This window comes from Pterocles gutturalis, unplaced genomic scaffold, assembly GCF_000699245.1.
Source record: "Pterocles gutturalis isolate BGI_N339 unplaced genomic scaffold, ASM69924v1 scaffold11597, whole genome shotgun sequence".
NCBI lineage: Eukaryota > Metazoa > Chordata > Aves > Pterocliformes > Pteroclidae > Pterocles > Pterocles gutturalis.
The window spans coordinates 38,948-58,284 of record NW_010108019.1 but is presented as its reverse complement, the minus strand read 5'-3'; the positions used below and the strand labels follow the sequence as shown (position 1 = coordinate 58,284).

Sequence of the window (19,337 nt, the reverse complement as noted above, 5' to 3'; positions counted from 1 at the left end):
TGAAAAAATAAACTCCCAAGTAATATGGCAATACCCCAAGAGCAAGCAAGAAAGGTGGAAAAAAAGCAAATGGCACTGCATTTATGAACTGTCACCATGCTAAAACATAAGGCTCCCCCCCTTCTCCACCTTGACTGGAGGGCTGAGTAGGATTCAGCAGAGCCAATCACGGAAAGAGTATTTTAAAACATAATTTAGAAGGAAAGAGAAGAGTTAACAAAATGTATATCCAAATTTCACTTATATTTTTGAAAATTAAATAAAATACACCTTTGAATAGCATATCAAAGGATAAGAGTCATGCTATTATTTGACAAGCTTCTCCTTTAACATTGGACAGCAAAACCCTGAAGTACACCTTTTATAAAGAGGCACAACTAAGCAAGAACTTCCTTAGCTGAAGATAATAATACAAAAATATTTGAAAAGGTACTATAAAACAGCCTTAGACTGAAGGTTGTTGTAAGAAGTTACTGGCCTTGTTGAGCTCTCTTCTAATTTTCTCTGGACCAAATTGATCAAGGAAACGCCTGAAGTGAAACGCATCTATAGCAACAATTTCAGTGTAGCGTCGCTGCCATTCATCCCTAAAATTGGAGGGAGAAGAAAAATAGGTAACATTAGTTATTTAATGTTGGCCATATAATAATGATCCAAAATGAGCAATTCCCTGCAGAGCTTCTCTGTTAAAAGAAGCTGGAAGGTGAGCTCAAACAGACAATGAAGCACTTTTTTTTTTGTGGGTGACGAATGAAAGCAGCATTAGAAATGAGATAGGTGTCCCTATAAATTTAGAAATGCTCTTGCTACTTTGTGCAAAAATGTGAAACAAATCTGATTACACAGCACTATTTATTACGTAAGAACACCACAAGGTCAAAGAAAAGCACTTCGGCTGTCTTCCTCCAACATTTAAATGGGAGTACATCGTGTATGTTTCTATACCAAATGAATAATTTTGTGTATACACTATAACACTGTTGGAAAAATAAATTCAAGAGCTCAGAACTGTCTGCTCAGATTCATGATATGAAATCTTATTTTGCCAAACATCAGCTGCACTGTGGCACCTGAGGTATCATTGTCCAACTTCTTGTGATATTACAACGCACAGTTCAGTCAGTATCTTAACAAAAAATTAGATTAAATACATATAAGTATAAAAGATGTTGGTTTAAGAACTGACACATTAGCAGGTACCATTTATTAGCATTGCTAGCTCATTATTAATATGAGATAACTTCCTTAGCTTGTTGGCTCTGCTGAAGAAAGCAGGATCAAACAGTCAAATTTGCTATGAAGGCAAATGCTAGGAAATACTAAAAGCACCAAGTTTTCAAATTTATAAATTTATTTATTCTTTCACTTGAAATATTTATGTGGAACTTTACCTTGGGGTCTTATCTTCGTGGCTTCTTGCCCACCTGTAAGTTTCTGCATAGCCTGTATACTCACTGTACTGCTCAGTACCTGAAACAAACAATTTTCCATATTACATACAAAATATGTACATATTTTTTCACTTGGCAAATCTTTCATAGGAATCAATGCTTCTCTGAATGAACACGCGGCTCTGAGAAGAAGTGGAAAACAGAGACTCATATCTGCACCAAGTAAACAAGACCTTGTAACCAGCAGAAGCTTCTTTTCCACAGATGATGTGTAGCATCCACCACAGAACACTACAAGTGCAGATCTATGTATGCTGTCCAGAATATAACAAGATAGTTTTCAACTTTGCCACTCTTGAGTTCAACAGCTTCTAAATAAAATGCCTGTCATTTTTAAAGTTTTATTGGCTATTATCTGCTTAACAAAGACTGTGAGCCTTTGAACCACCAGTATTTTGCCTTTTTTTTTTTTTTTCTGAGGCTATTACTTGTAAACTTGATGATAAAAGAGTCACTCCACTACTGAAAACGTGGCAACCCTAATTCATCACAATTTAGCAAACATCTGGGCTGACAGTTTAAGAAACAAGAGAAGAAAAATATAAAGAGATTCAGAAGTGTATGTGGTGAGCTACATATTTATACATTTTATTTCTCTAACAAAACTAAAATCCATAAAGCCACAGAAATCTCGATGGTCAGAAACCAAGCACATTTCCAATGCACATTTCCAATGCACCAGTGTTACCCAGTTTGTTGCTCTACAGTCTACGAGGGCAACCTTACATAAGGATAGGTAGGATGGTTAAGCTTCCTAAGTCTCAATGCCCTTTTCCCTTGTTATAATTTTGTTTTGCATTTGTTTAGCACAATTCCTGCACCATGGCTTCTGCCCCAAATTCCCAGATATCACAGCACTTAATGGCACTGAATGGACTGAAAGGCTACTGCTCTCAACTGCAGTGGTCATTACCAAGAAGCTACTTCTGTAAAATCTTGAGAACCCACAAAACCATGGTCTGGAACATACTTGGCTGCTCTGTTAACAAGTCCAGTACTGTATCTTGTCAAACATTAAGGGCTGTAAGAAAGGAGCTCATTAAGACCTCCAGTAATTTCAGTTATTGTACTCTGCTATGCCAACTCCTCTTCAAAGGGCTAGCCTAAAACCAAGGAGGAGAGCATTTTAACTGAGAGTAAACATCACAACCTTTCTAAAAGACTACCGTTCACCTCATTTTACCAAACTTCAGGACCTTCTTTAAAACCTGGGAATACACAAATGCTTCAAAGAAGTAACATCACAGCAAAATCACAAATTTTGCCCCTGGTCTGAGCTCACAACAGCTGAATTTCACGAGTAGGGGACTGAAAAGAATACTTTGTTTCAAAAATTTCAGCTCACAGAAGGATAGTTTGGCACAAGTTATGAACAATAAGAGTAAGAAGAAAACTGTTAAGCAACCCCTTAATTACAGTGACACCAGCTAGGCCTATAAAAACAACAGAAAAATTGGTTTTAGAAAGGCATGTAAGCTGACAGTACAAAACATCTGATTCCTAAGAGAAGAGCAATGCCTAACTATTGCACAGATTGGTGATACTCTCAGAATACAAATGTTTAAATTTAATCTCAGTTTTTCAATCGTTAAATAAAAATAAAGTTGAGCAATAGGAAACAAACCTATTCACTTTTCATCTCATCTGACAAGGGAATTTGAACACTTGCTATCAGTAGTCTCAAGCACAGCAAACATAAGCTGTTAAAAACTACTCAAAACTATACATATACTTCAAGACATTTTCCCCATTTACCAGAATTCATTTTAACTGAAAAGACTCATCAGCACTTCTTTAACTCGTCTGCCCTATCATCCACTCATTATTTACTTAGATTTGTCTAGATGATTAAGCATACTGAGGGTACAAAAATTCCACCCAGGGCTATTTTGAAAAGTTGCCATGCAAAATGAGTGGGATGGTAAAAGATTTCCCATCAAGAATTCACTTCACATTACAAAATCAAAATCCAAAAAAAATGGAGATGGCAGAATATGCCTACATATTCACACACATCCATGCCCTCATACATGGACAACTGTAAGCAGCATAAATATTCAGAAGTCAACCCTCTAATTAAACTGTAGCCTATCAACCTTCAGTGAGACTTTTCCTGAAATAGGTAAAATTCAGTTTCACTGATATGCTTGGAAAAATTGTCTGAGCAAACAGTAAGAAAAGATAGACAAGGGAAGTATGAGACTTTTTTGAGAGCTCTCCTTAGGAGACAACCTAGCAAAAGTTCCAACTTTGAAAAGGAAGCATTTCCTTTGTTGTGTAGCACGTAGAAAGAAAAAAACTGGGTTATCAAGATATTGTAACATGATAGATTAAATGACAGTCAAAGTACTAAACTAACTTTTTCGAGGTTCATCAATTTTTATGGAAGTGTAGTGTCTGATGACAAAAGCACCATGAAAGAAACAAACAAGCAAATACACATATATATGTGTATATATGTGTGTGTGTATGTATATATATATATATACACATATCTATATCAGTCAATAACAGAGAAACTCAAAGAAATCACATGAACTCTAAACTCATGTGCCAGAAATCCAAAGTTAATGAAAATCAATGGGTTTTCATAAGTAAAGCTCTGGAAATCTGTCAGACAAAAATGATTATTCAACTGGCAGCACTTTTGCTTGTGAACTACCGGCATAGAAACTGCTGTTACTGGGAGAACACAAGCAGTACAGGATAAATTGGATATGCTAATGTTTCAGGTGAATCTTTTTTCTTTCCATAAAAATAAAGGGGTATAAAAAGCCAAGCCACAAATACAGCATAATAGCACAGTTCCATTAGATCTTTAAAAAACAAGCTACAAAAACTAAAAAAGCCTACCAAAAGTCAAAGGAAATAAAGTATATACAAGTATAATTCAAAAATACATTCTTTGTGAAACCTGTAATAGTTACAGCATCAAACTGTGAAACTGCCAAGTGTCAGTGCTTATGGGACCTTATCTGCCTAGAAAAAGTTGCCATTACTACTAAAAATAAATATACCTCCATAGTCTAGCTTTTCATTTGCATATAATTTGTACAGCATCATAAAGATCCTAGGGATCGTGAAAAAAACCAAAATACTGTCCCTCTAGTACTTCTTATGAGCTAGAAACTACATCTCTGAAGAGGCAGTACCACTAGCACTGAATAAAAAGGAGTACATGTGAAAAGCGCAAGAGTATAGTTTTGTAGTCACCAACAGAAATGCAGATTTACTGTCAGAAGTGAGAGGAAGGTCCTTCTCTCCCTTTCAGTCAGTTCTTCTGATCCTTATCTTATGCCACCGTTAGTCTTCTGGCTCTCCAGACAGTGGCACGATCAGCCTACTAACTCCATCTGAAAAACAATTTTTCCCCTCTGACTAAATTTTCAGCTGAACCAATTATCTGATCTCATTTACTGCATGGGTAATGCACTTAGAAGTCTCTGAAAATGCATCGCTAAGATGTGCTCAGGACTGGCCATTGTTCAATCCATAGACTTAAAGCAAATACGTAACACAGCTTCAGCTGCTCTAACGCTGCTCAAGTATAGATGAGCGTAAAGAGGGGGAAAAAAACCCAAACAAACTAACAAAAAACCTGAATGCAAACCACTGACACTTACAAGTTTTACCAGAAACGCAACTGCAGGAATCTTTGGTATTGCTGCTGACATTTCTGTAGATGTCTGTGCTAAAGAACTTGACTGTTTGCATGACCAGTTCCATATTCATTACACCAGTGATCTTAACCAGATACTGTGCAATCACAACAAATTTAATTTCTCTCCAATTTCTCAGACCCTTCTGCGTATTTAAGCTAGACAGTTATATCCATTAGGCCGCTGAGCCAAGATGCATCACAAAGAATGCAATTTATCAAGAGGATTGTGACATGGAGTGGAGACTTGGCTAAGAACCGATGTGGAAGAACTCCAGGGACGAAATGAAAGTGATGGCCACTTCCATTAAAGAAGAACACCATATCACAAATACTAATTGCAAAACATTACAAAGTACTCAAGAAAATGAAAAGAATATTGCTCCAGTGAAAAAACATCCTCACCTTTATTTGTCAATGCCAAACCACTATTTTTTGCAGGGGAATGGAAGAAGGTCTCTCAAACCATTCATTTACTGTTTTCCCCCAATCGTTTATTACACAGACTGATGGCTTGTGCTCTATTTTCAGCCTCCCTAGAAGAGCCTCACCCAGAGGACCGTACTTTAATATGTTAATCTTGTTATAGTATCATATCCAAAAACACAACAGAAATCAGCAATGGCCAAGAATTCTCTGACTCTTTTTTTCAAAAGGTAGTCACAGAAACTAATTTATCAAGAAGTTTTCACAGAAAATATATTAATCTTGGCAGAGTGAAAAAAAAAATAGAACACTGTCTTAAAAAGGTTACCAAGTAGAGGACTAAAAACAAACAATGCTCTGCCCAGTAAAATCAATAGCTCAGGACAGAGTAAGATTTGCAAGATCTAAGCTCAAATTTCTACTGCGTATGCATGTGAGAGAAAGAAGTGCTTCAGGAGGACTTCTCCAAGAAGTAACTAAACCCCACATTTTTACTATAGCAGACTGAAAAACATAAAATATACATAATCTATTCCAATATTTGCCCAGAGGATCTCTCTGATCAAATATTTTTTTCTTTTTAGCTGTTCTTTTATATACTATAGCACCATTTTATTTTTCAGTCATGAAACATACTCAGTGTTCCTGTGTATAGAACCGAGACATACACAGCATGACTTGGGCCTCTCCAGTTCTTAATAGTGACATTTGGTGTACTGATGCTGTTTTGATCCAATGGGTAATAAAACATTCCAAGTTCTATGACAGATATGGAAACAAAAGAAAAAACACTTTTTAGCAACACACTGGACAGACAGCACATTCCTGTACACAGCCCATCAACAACATACTAGAGAAGCATTTCATTTTTGATGTTGTAATTACAAACCCATAACTAACTTAAAAGGAATACAAATGTGTTCATAACTTACAAGATCAAAACACTTAAGAGACATTTCCTGGCTTTCTATGCTTTTTAATGGATGCTGATTTTCTCCTCTTCCACTTTCTCCTCTTTTCGGTAACCAGAAGGCAGTTCCTCTTCTCAGAGTTTTCAATCCCATTGATCACATTACATGTTTCAAATTCCAGACAGGAACACAAAAGAACCCAACCCTGCTTTAACATAACAGAAGCATTACCTACTACTAGGTGGGACCAGATAATAGCTGGTAATGGTGGCTTTTACCTATATCACTCAACAGTATTCTTTAGGTAGGTCTAAAGTCACAGAGTCCTCAAACACATTTATATAGGATAAAAAAAAAAAGTTCTGTCTGCTTGCTGTCTCTTTTTTTTAATTTCCTTCACAAAACATCTATTGGAAGAGCAACCCGATAGTCTTAAGCGGTGGGGTGAAAAAAGAAGCTCTTTGTCAAGTGAATATTGACTTGCTTGGGTTTTGTTTTTTTTTTTTTTTAACCCTACAGCATTTAAACATACTAAATTTCAACTCAAGATACATTTTCTATATATGAAACGAGAATAAGATGTGAAATGTTTTCTGCAAAGACTAACCTGTGATGATAAGACATTCATTGTGATCCAAAACTTCAGTGATGAGCCTCGATACAATCAGTTCTGGGTTGATTAAAAAACGAATTTCTTCTTGTACTAGTCCTGCCCCGGTCACACCACCTCCAACAAAACGGTTTGCAAAATCAACCTAACAAAAATATATTCAAGAGAATTATGAGCCTACCAGTACCTGAAGGGGGGCTACAGGAGAGATGGGGAAACACTCTTTATTAGGGAGTGTAGTGAGAGGACAAGGGGTAACAGGTAAAAGCTGAAAGAAAGAGGGTAGATTTAGACTAGACATTAGGAAGAAATTTTTCACTGTGAGGGTGGTGAGGCACTGGAACAGGTTGCCCAGGGAAGCTGTGGATGCCCCATCCCTGGAGGTGTTCAAGGCCAGGCTGGATGAGGCTTTGAGCAACTTGGTCTAGTGGGAGGTGTCCCTGTCCACGGCAGGGGCGTTGGAACTGCGTAATCTTTAAGGTCCTTTCCAACTCTAGCCATTCTATGATTCTACAATAATCAAACAGCATAAAATCCTTTCATTTACTAAGGTAAAGTCCTGTGCAAGTTTCAAGAACTCTGTTGAAATCTGCTGCTATCACTTAAAAATACAAGCAGCAGGAGAGACTGATTAACAGCATGCCTTTGTCTTTTTTATTTTCTACTCAGAAAACTTAAAGCAAGAGAAGTGAGATACTACACAGCAAAACAAAGTTTTGCATCTCAAATGCTCTGAATCCAAGTTATGTGGGCACATATTAAAGAATAAAACATTTCAGTAAATGTGAAAGATGAAACCAGCAAATTACAGTATTCTTTTTGCATTTCATGGACACTGAAGAATTTTATTAAGTTATCCTTTAATAGGCATTCTGCCCCAGCTGCCCACACTGAAGCATTTTCAGATTAGCATTGCCCTTGTACCAGTCGTTCTGTACCTAAAAGAATCTCTTACGAATTCTCCTTGAAATGCACTGGAACAAGGCAAGTCATTTTAATCATTAAGGTTTCTGCTTGAAACAGAGAAGCTCTGGACTCTATTTTTTGCTGCAGTAATACATACTTTGCAAATTAAATTTTTATATAGACAAGAGTTTTTAGAAGGATTTGGTTTACTCAATAAAGTGATTATTTATGCAAATCAACTGCCCACATAAATTTATAATTTTAAAAAGTCACTTCATCTTCCAAATGCTATTAGCTTCTTAATGATTTTTATTCAGATAGCTGATGAGAGCACATTTACAGGAGGGCAACGAAAGTTGCTGGAATGACATGAACATCTGCAGAGATTACAAACTGATTCAGGAGTCAGAGTCAAGTCTAAAGGACACTGAGAGCCAGCCACTACAACAGCAAGTGTTCCTGAAGTTTATCTTGGGAATACCAACACGATTCAGTTGTTTAAGATTTGTTGAACTTGACTATGATACAAAAAAGCAACATGAAAACTACACAGATGTTCAGTGCATCAGGGTTCCAAATGCACTTTAACTGTGCTGAGTAGTCCCACGTTGGGCCCCCATCCTCACCTCCGGCACCAGACCCCCCCGTCCTGGACCTCACCTGAGACACGTTGTGTATGGGCCCATGCCCAACACTGTCTTCTGCTGATACCCACTTCCTGACCAGATCTCTAGGACTGATCTTAGTAATCTAGCTCATGGCCTTGCCCGTGCCCGATAGCCACCAGCCTGTCAGCAGAAACTGTTATTGTCACCGTCCCTGCTCTGCTTGTCCCAGCCAGCAACCCTGCCCACCGAGGCTGGGGTCACTGGGGTCTCTTGCACTGTCTTGCCTTGGTCATCCTGCTCTCTCCTGGAATGAGCAGAGATATTTTGTTTGATGAGACTTGAAATAGCCAGGATAAAAAATATCACTTCCTAGGCAATACTCACTTTTACAGAGCGCAACAGAATAAGTACATGAAAAGGCATAATTCAACCTTCTCTCACCTCTGAGGTTACAGTGTAGTTGAATAGAGACAGCAGAAAAATGGTTATTATTGAGCAGTTGCCGAGTTCTTAATCATTTCAATACACATTTGATTGCTCAAGTTTCATAAAGTCATGAGACATATTAAAGTTTGATCAAAAAGAATCACAGAAAAGTCCTCCTATTCTCTCTCCTTCTCCTCCTTTACAGCACTTGTTCCTGGCTAAAGAAGTTGTAGGTTTTGAGGTTTTTTTTGGTAAATGAACTCTAAAAGACAGACTTTTCTTTTTTTTTAAAAGAAAAACAAAAAACCCAACTAATTTGAAAACTTAAATGTATCCCTTGATATAGATATGGACAGGATATCCTCCTTATGAACTTATTTTGCTGACTGGCTCCCAGACCGAAACAGCGGTGCTGGCAGCAGCAAGAAAGTCTCCTGAACCACTGACCTGGTCATTGTCTGGGGCACAAGAATAATTTAAAAAAAATAAACTGAAACCCTTGACAACTCATCAAGATTACAGCCTGAAACATTTATCTTGTCACTCTTCGATCCTGGTTTGAACCAAAAGACCCGAAGCTGTCCAGGGCTTGTGATTTTCTGTCAGCTCTTTCTGTACCAGGTACATGTGCGAACCTAGATGAGCTGCTGAATACTGACAGTACTAAGACTGCCCATGGAATTAATTTGGATGTTTCTTTTACACCGCGTAACACATCTTGTCATTTAAGTCAATTGAGAATAAACAAATAACTTCATTAAGCTGGCAGAGCATAAACGTATGACAAAAACACGACACAAAGCCAAATTTACTGTTATATATGCTTACCTGGAGCATACCTTGTCCATTACTTTCAATGGTGCCTTCATAGGTGACATGCAATCTAGACAGTTTTTTCTGGGATCTATCATCGAGGAAAAATAATGTACAGAAAAGATGACTGCGGAATCTCCACACAAAGACATGTATTTTAAAAGAAAACCCATCCAAACTCAAACTTCTCAGACACTTTAACATAAGATGGTTTAAAAAGAACCCTGAGGGATTAAAGAAAATGCATTTGCCTTTCAGAAACAACTTGTAAAGGTTTAACATATTCAATTGTTCAGTTTCTCCACCTCTTTCCGTGTAAAACACCAAACTTGAAATTGAAGTTCCACATTTTTCACACAAGTTTGCCCCATATTAACTTGTTAACCTGCAAGAAAGCTGCAACACTTACGTTTGTATGCCGGTTATCACCCTTACTTCACTACATTTCCCGCCATTTCTGAAATCAAGTAATCTCTTTTTCCCCACTCAAGCAACAGCACCAAAGATGTGCCACTGTTTTAAAAATTCATTAAGACTTGTTGGCTTTGCAGGCAAACACTCATACTGGAAAGCTCAGGGCACTCAAACTACTTGTGGCAGTTCACCTACCTCCCTCTGTACTTCTCTCCACAACAATCTACATCAAACATTGCTTTCTGTAGTACTTCCAGGCCTGAACCAATTCCATATGAATGGGATTAGTTATAATTGATTTAAGAAATGTCTTACATTAGCGGGATGTTTGACTTACCTTTCCCAGTCTGGAAATTCCTGGAGACACTGCCTTGTAAATGTCACCAATCCTGTAGGTTCTAGAGGCAAACCAGCCACAGAGGAAAATTTATTAACTGCTGGAGCTTTAGTCTTTAGATTATTTTAAGTGGTAAGCTTTTAAAATTACAAACAAACATCATTCTTGGCACAAATACAAGAGCTTAACTTTCCTCAAGAGCAGCTTTGAATCTTCCCCTCACAACCCATGCTCAAATTGAAAGCAAGTAACACGAGCACCAAAATATTAGCTTCTCTCCTCCCTTTGGAGTTTGAGTATTTTTCTTTCTCCAGATCAAGGAAAAACTATTTCTTAAATGACCTTCACTTAAACTGTAAACACTACTAGAAACACTTCATAGTTGAAGTTAAAGTAAAATATGCTGCCACTTCAAAAAAGAGAAACAGTGGACCTTTAGAGGTGGCTACTGTTCAGTGCCAACAAGCAATGCACAGAGTACTCCAACTACCCATGGATGAAACAGTAGTTTGTATTTCCAAGAAAGTCCTACTATATGTCAATAAAAGATGCAGTGTTAGTGGATTCCAAATCAAGCTGTTTTCAGCCCTGCCAGGATGCTAGTGAAATCCACTGTATTGCAACTGAGAAAAGACTCCTGCCCTCAAGAGAAAAAGAAGAGCCACTGCTCATTGCAGGAAGGATGTATTAGCATATTCTCCCCTTATTTTAGTTTTACACCAGAAAGAAAATATCAACCTTTTATTAGGTGATGACATCCTAATAAAAATTTCATTTGAGACTCATTTCTTTGCTCTAAGTCTATTGCACTGGCTTGTGAAAAACTTTCAAAACAGTACATAAAGTACAGACACATCCTTCCAAAAGCCTTAAATGATAATATGCTTTTATTCAAAATTATAGGGGTTTAGGAAAGGGTTTCTTGCTCTTAAAAAAAAGTGCATAGCTTTCAGTAATCAAGTGCTCTTCCACAAGAGAACTCTGATATTTGTGGTGATATTTTACAAACCAAGCATTCACCTTTTGAGCACCAAGACATCAGCTGGTATAGTCTCCACTGTGCTCTTTTACAAGGAATTCAATTATCATTTACAATAAAAAGAGTTGCAAAATTATTTCAGTAACTTATAGAGCAAATTTACTTCAGTCTTACTAACTCCTTGGACAAAAAAAGAATAAGCAATGGGGTCTTTTAAAGGGTATGATAGGAATTTTTAATTCAAGAAAAGAGCACTCAAGAATCTCATTAAATATTATTTGAAGTATTATAACATTAAGAAATCTAATACAATAGTTTCATAAAGTGTGTTCCCAAGAGATTTCATACGCACAGGGTGTCAAGAACAGATGCATAAATTTAGGATTTGGTTTGCATGAAAACATCGTTGCTCAAGTTTAAAAAAAAAAAGCTAGTACACTATCTTTTCTCATCCCACATATAGATCATAATTTACTTTTTACCTCAGAGATTTAGTTCTACTGACACCGCTGAAAGTTTGATAGCTGAAATAGGATGTAGCTGCATTTAATCTGCGGTGAATTAAAATGATTAACTGAAGATGGACTGAACCAAGTAAAAGGATTTTTATATTTAATAGCTCAAAGTGCTCTTTCTTTAAAAAAAAACCCTTCGAAGAGAATATGATGCTAATAGTGAAATACTGACATGTAAAGAAAAAAGTTATTTCAATAAAAAAACTTTAATAAGGATATTGCTACAGATGTGAAGTATGCTACTGTGATTAAATCTCTCTCCCAAAATATAATAAGCAAGCTCTGATACAGTTCTCACAAAAATCAATCTGTTTTTGAAAGGTTATGCAGGTGTTCAAAGTCACAGCAACAACAGAAGATCTGACTATGCACACTACGGAAAACATTGCACTAACTTCTAAAAGAGCTGGGGATATCTCATGTCTTTCTGCTACTTGTTTTATCTGAACTGGACAAACTTCACAACAGCTTTGCTTTGGGAGAACAGAAAGGAAAAACCTGAAATATCAACACAAGTAGGTGAAAATCCCTCAGAACTACAAACACAGTCAAAGGATTAAATGTGGATACAGCAGGAAATCTGAAGCTTGATTCAGAATCTTTAAGCCTGTGATATTAATTACTACATATGGTGCTAAGTTCCCTCTACATTCTCACTCTGATGCAGTGCAGCAAGTAGCTGCATACATTACAAACATTACACTTAAGTGTATTTATATATACACATATGCACAGCTATATACACACACAATTTAGAGACAGAGCTATATATACAAGAGGGGTGAAAATATATCTCTCTGTATTTAACACATTCCCCCATCTATATAATATCAGAAAAAAAAAACCAAACAGAATAAATTCCATGCAAAAAATTTAATTGCATGCATCATCTGTATGACAAGAAGTGACATAAATATGAGTATCAGTGTACTTAGCAAGCTGGCTTTTGTTACACACTTCCATCACAGTGCTACATAGCCATTTCTAAATTTAATGGGATTAGATTTTTTCATGCATCTGCTTTGTAGCTCAAAAAAAAAAATCAGTAAAATATATACTTTTTTCTGTGACTTTTCTAAAATAGCAGAAAAGGGTCTTAAGTTTCTCAGGCTTCCTTGGTGACCGTCCTTCAAACAACCTGAAAAAAAATAAATAAAAGCAATTCATTAGATTTAAGGGATACAGTGCATAGTAATTAGGCTACTTATTAAGTGTGATTTGGTTTTTTAACTATTATGCCTATATTTCAATTAGTCTTGCATTTAAACACTCTACTATGGAAAGAACTCTCTAGATAGCCCCTCTGTAACATGGGTCTTTAGGAGTAAGAAGTTTGTTCACTTGCTAAGTTTCTGATGAAGATGCTAAGTGAATGTCTATCTCACTTATACTGATTTTGTAATATCAAAAAATACAATCTCAACATAAACATCCAGAGAAGACACTAGTTTTCTTTGCCACAGAATGGCTTAGATTAAAATAAGTGACCAAGGGGTGAAAATAGTGTGTTGAGGACTCCAAGATCCAAATGTCTTGCCCTACTTTCACCTCAGTGAGTTGTAGAGAATTAATGCACTGTATTGCTTTCAATAGTTAAACTGCACCAGCAGCGTTTCTAAAGGAAAGAACCTACCCCCAACAGAAACGGCTTCATCCACTGGGCTACAACTGGCATTATAACATTCATTTGTAAAAACCTAAGCATTAAAAAGGAGCATCCTATTTTTAGCCATTAAGTCAACGTATTCTTTTAAGGTTAGCTGAAATACTTTTACTGCATCATCTATCTTCCAGCAACTTGAACACGCATTACTTAATTTCACTTCCAACACAGTGACAAGGCATTGTTATTGGCAACATATAATGGAATTTATCTGGAAGGAAGAATAGCAGAGACTTCAGAAACAATATCCTTTGAGTAGGAAGTTCACTAAAAGATGTCTGATACAGAGAAAGCCCTGAGGATGCAAGATTCCCCCCCCAGTAAACAATCTAAGTAAAGCAATGACACAACATTATTCATTTGTTTCCACGTACATGGAATGACAACCTGCCTTTAAAACCAGAATGCTGTCAAGTGAATTTAGCTTTTAGTAGTGGAGTGAACTGGATTTTTTCAGTATTTAAGAATTCTTGCGAGGCATACATACTGAAGAAATCAATTTCATCTAAAACCTATATGAAGTCACAGAAGCTAAATTTTAAAAAGGTTAAAAAAGTTCTTATGAAAACTTTTTTATTCTTTGAATAATAATTCAGGACTTTAAGAAGGCAAACCTCAGACTTATGTCTATTTTAAAATGGGCCAATATGCAAGGAGTTGTGCTTGCACAACTAATAAGAGGTTCATAAAAAGAGTCTGTGTGGGGAGGAGAGTGTGTGTGTGTGTGTGCAGGTGTTGCCTAAATGCATAAATTATCACTGACCTTGTATCTGTAAGTCTCATTTGGTATGAATCCTTTAAACTGGTTAATTTATCTATTAGCCCAATCTTGCCTTTACTAGTTTTTGCCCTCTTTACATAAAATTGAAATCTTGCTTATGTTGCAAACTCTCTGGAGAGAGGTCTTCATATCACAAAGGTGATACATGAGTTGGCATAACCAACAGACTGGGCAGGAGAAGTCCAGAACTGGCAAAACTATGCCTGAAATAAGTTGGATCAAGCTAAAAGGGAATGGTAAGGCAGATGAACTTGTTTTCATCCATTACAATTATTCACCAAAATGTAGTCACTCTGTCAAGTAGGGAATTTCAAACGAACATCTATTTAAATCTGAAAGTGTTCAGCATTGGCCTGTTTTTCTCTTGTCAAAAGCTGTGATAGCTACCTCTCTTCTTTCTCCTCTGGGATCAGAACTAGAGTAATGCTGATTTGCTCCTGAAAAATCTAATTTAGAGCAGATAAATATTCACAAAACACCATCTATAATTACAATAATGAGAAAAGAAATCTGTATTTCTGCTCTAGCCCTATATGGCTGGTAAAAACCTCAAGGCAGCACAAAAGAATTTCAAAATCTCTGGGTTCTGGCACAGGCATTCCCTGCTACAGAGGGATACTCCATACAGTGGGGACAGAAGAATACCGTGGTGTTCCAAGTTATCTGTATTTTGACCTAGCAGTTACACGCATCCAGTAACTACGTGCATAAGATCTTTTATAGCAGTTAGCACATGAGCTCTCACCACCCTTCTCCACACACTATTTGCTCTTCTTTGCTATGACATAACATAAATTCTACTTGCTCTTTGAAAATCCACTGTTGAATACAGAAAAATATTTTTTCCATTTTATTTATTTATTAAAAACTAAAGCAGGCAACACCAGCCCTGCACACACGTTTTAGGACTGAATCCACCACAAACGATGTTTGTCCAAAACAGAATGCACACATAAAAGGATCACCATTTATGGCAGGTTGAAGACAACACATCTTAGACTTGCTTGGATTTACTTTGTATTCTGTGTCTAGAGTTTACCTGTATTAGTGAACTAGTGGCGAACTGAAGATGGTTATCTGCAAACATGCTTTTTATCATATGTTTGCAAAGTGCAAAAGACTAGTATATTACTTACATATTTTCATATAACCAGACCAAGGAACTCTTGTCTTCAGTTATTTCAAGTAAAAGTGCTTTACAACATCAGGAATTTGTTTCAAAGGCCAATTAGACCAGTCGAAAAATCCCCACTAATTTTAGTAGGCTACAAATTTGCCACAAACCCTCATAATATCTAATTATTTAAAGTTATTAATGTTCATTTAAGTTGAATTTGATTGCTTCATATGTTCTTTTAAATTTCCACAGAAATCATATCACAGTGACATCAATGAATCAGAAGACTTCCACCAAGCTAGACCAAAGTCAGAAGAAGAAAGGCACGAGAAAAACCAGCACTCCCACCTCCAGTACATGCAGGCAGCCAAGCTTTCTTAAGCACAGCACAAAGTAACCACTCATCTTTGTGAATGCAACAGTAAAAGCAAGTGATATTCACAACAATCAAAAATGGCCCAGTCCTGCCCCATTAATTTAAGTGAGGATATAACATGGCAAAGTTATGAACGTCTTAACCTTGAACCTTACTTCTGAAATGATCACTTAGGCAACATTATGAGTAGTTTTATTTCTGAAGCAAGTATCTCTAGTTTGAAGAACAAACTAGATGAGGGTGTCAATAAGATATTAAATTAAATTCTTCAAGCTCCAAGGTACAGATCCTATTAAAAAAAAACACCCAAAAATATAAGTGGAAACCACATAATCAATTTCCTGACAGAAGAACCCAAAGCCAAACCCCATTAATTCCAATTAAAGAATCCATCCAAACGAAGTGCACTGTAAATCAAATGCAACGCACTGCAAGCCCACTTTCAGTCGAAGTAATTGAAACATTACTGGCAACTGCACATGTAAGCTGTTTTGCTTTGTACAAGATGTTCCCACTGCCATGCAGCTAACTTCAATTTAGCAGATACAGGAGCTAAGAAAGCTGGCAGGGCAGATCACCAAACACAGCTGCAAATTCATCTCTGGCTCTCTGTCTTCCAAGCCAAGGTAGAGGCAATGTTAATCAAATAAAGAACCTCTATAAAGATACACTTGAGTATTCTGAGGAATCAAGGTCAGAGATTAAAAATATAAAAAAGTAGATATGTGAACAATGCCAAACACACAAGCTGATTGTTAAAGCCATTGCAGATAAATTAAAACTCCTTCTAGTGAATATGCAGACACTTAATTCAATTGTGCTGAAGATAAATCCTATATATAAGAAACAAAATATTAAAAATAAGAATCAATATTGGGAAAACATAAAAGAAAAATTTTAAAAATTACTCAACAACTGTCAGTAAACATGAAGTAAAGTTACAAGGCAATTGTTTATACTATTTCAATAATTATTATAAAAACATGCATTTGTTTTGCATTAGCATTTTCATAAAATTTTAGGTAGAAAAAGGTATTTTAAAAATGTAATCAATATTCTGGGTTTTACAGTCTCACTGACTGTAAAATTACCTTTTCTTCAACCAACACTGCCACCTCAGAAAGCTGTAACCAAAAGCTCTAGAGAACCTGCTCCCAAGTCCTTTGACATGTGCCTCAGCTGGTGGTGCTGCACCTTCTATTTGCAAATAGTTCTGTAGCCAAAACCTAACGTGGTAATTCCAGCATAACTGCACAAGCGTGTCATCTTTTCAAGAACAGCAGAAGCAAAGGACGTGCATTAAATACAGACACAGAGGAATAATCCATGCTCACAGAGTCTTTTATAGATGTTTAGAAGCATCTTGGCAAGTGGCAAATCTGCAAGGTACTTCAAAGCGTGCATTTCCAATGATGGAACATTAACACGATTTAGTAACATTAAGAGCTACAGAAAAGTGACCTTGGCATACATATGGTTTACTGGGGAAAAGTTGAGCCAGTTTAAGTAAACAGTTCTGAAATACATTGTTTCAGACTAAGGCATACTTAAAATACAGTCATTTACTTGTAAAATTTAATTTGGTAAGATAAATTGATCCCTTGACATTACTCAAAGAACTGGTTCCAGTAATTTTAAAAACAGAAGGAATTATTACAATCATGTGGTTTAATGTCCCAGTTCAATAATTTCACTATCAGTATCTCCATCCTCAGCCTGCATCTTCCCATCCCCAGGCTGGGCTTCCTTTGAGTGTTTCTTTTCAAAGCGTATAATCACATCTTTAAACTGAAATTGCAACCTATCATAAAACTCAGAAAGCTGTCCACACTGTAAAAATATCCAAAAATTTGCAGTATGGATCATACTTCAAAGAATACTTCCCACAAATCCACAGCATTTCATATGTGCTGTTTGCAGAAGTGTGGATATATGAATTTATAATTATGGTCCCCAGAATTAACTACCTGTGCTTTTTCTTAATTACCACAGCCACCAAAAAAGTGCCTTTTTATTTACTGCTATAGTTGAAGACATACACATATTGTTTCTTATATTTTAGTGTGATCTCACTAAAAATAAAATGGCATATAAGCAAATGAAAGACATTTTACCAAAACCTCAATTTTCTCCTACAAATAAAAGTGGAAGGAGAATTTACAAGGAAGTATTGTATAGATGAATTTCACCCAGTAAAGGGACCGAGCAGGGGGAAGGATGGCAAGGCAGAAATGAAAACACTGACTAAACATTACCTTCAATCTCAAGAACAGAACTAATCACTAAGCAGTGCTCTAGTCTAATGTATAGAATCACAAAACACTTGGGGGGAAAAAGAAATAAACCAAGCACCTTGCTTTTTCTATCTTGTTGGCTAAGCGTATCTAATGTATACATGTGGGGGTGGAAATACTATGCTTACGTCTGTTACTGTCAAACTTGTATTACTCTCCATCTGATTGAGGGCTACTTTCATTAAAAGGCTGAGCCTTCTCAATTGTTAGCAATCTCAATGGAAACCACTAATATTTCATATTGATACACGGAACCCTAAAGGAAAAAACTAATATAGTGTTGAATGGCACTATAAACTCATCATTTAGGATTGCATCAGTTAAACTGGGGAGCACACAGAAGCATCTCTTTGTCTTTCTCCTGCAATTTTTCCACCATCTGGAAAAAAAAGTGGAGTTTCAAGACCAGAAGAGAAAAATTAAACTCTCCTTTTTCAAAAACAGTATCTTATTTTTAATGAAGTCATTTTTTAAGCTTTGATTTGCACTGCTAAGCGTTATTGATCACAATACTTCGTTTCAGTAAGGGTTCTGTCGCAATATTATTTGACATTTTTATTCAATTGTCCCCTAAGTAACTTTAGTCACATGCATACTAAGGACTACTTACAGATATTAGTGTATCTAATGTCTAATAAATCTGTATGCATTAATGTGCACAGGGAGAGAAAATTCCATCATGTAAGTGTTGGAATGTGTATGTAATTATGTGTGCTTATTATGCGATTGCACAGGACAGAAAACAATCTCTTTCTCTCTATAAATATGTGAAAGCAGTTCAGCCTACCACACAGGAATAACTGGAGTTATATTAACTACCTGCATCCTTTGCCTGAGTATTTTCTGAGAAAGCTGTTCCTCTCCTCCCCCCACAAATATTAATCTGCCTTTGAAACCAGAGTGCCACATCACTACAGCTTCACTTCAATGAAAAAGATGAAAGACAGTTCCAGTCAGCTACTGGTCAAGGACTTTTTGTGAAGAATGGATCTGCAAGTGGTTCACTGCTACCATTTACACTTCCGTTAGCAAAAGAAATGAATTACACAATG

At 36.5% G+C, this 19,337-nt stretch overlaps 1 protein-coding gene across 1 annotated transcript in view; it reads right to left on the bottom strand.

Moving 5' to 3' along the window:
• PARG (poly (ADP-ribose) glycohydrolase) overlaps nucleotides 1–19,337 on the bottom strand; it is a 66,604-nt gene that overhangs the window by 10,917 nt on the left and 36,350 nt on the right. Inside the window, exons 10-15 of the mRNA XM_010072479.1 lie at nucleotides 13,113–13,192; nucleotides 10,561–10,621; nucleotides 9,825–9,900; nucleotides 7,054–7,201; nucleotides 1,392–1,470; nucleotides 479–587 (exon numbers count right to left, since the gene is read on the bottom strand). Of these exons, the coding sequence (XP_010070781.1) occupies nucleotides 479–587; nucleotides 1,392–1,470; nucleotides 7,054–7,201; nucleotides 9,825–9,900; nucleotides 10,561–10,621; nucleotides 13,113–13,192 (553 nt within the window). The remainder of the gene's footprint in view (nucleotides 1–478; nucleotides 588–1,391; nucleotides 1,471–7,053; nucleotides 7,202–9,824; nucleotides 9,901–10,560; nucleotides 10,622–13,112; nucleotides 13,193–19,337) is intronic.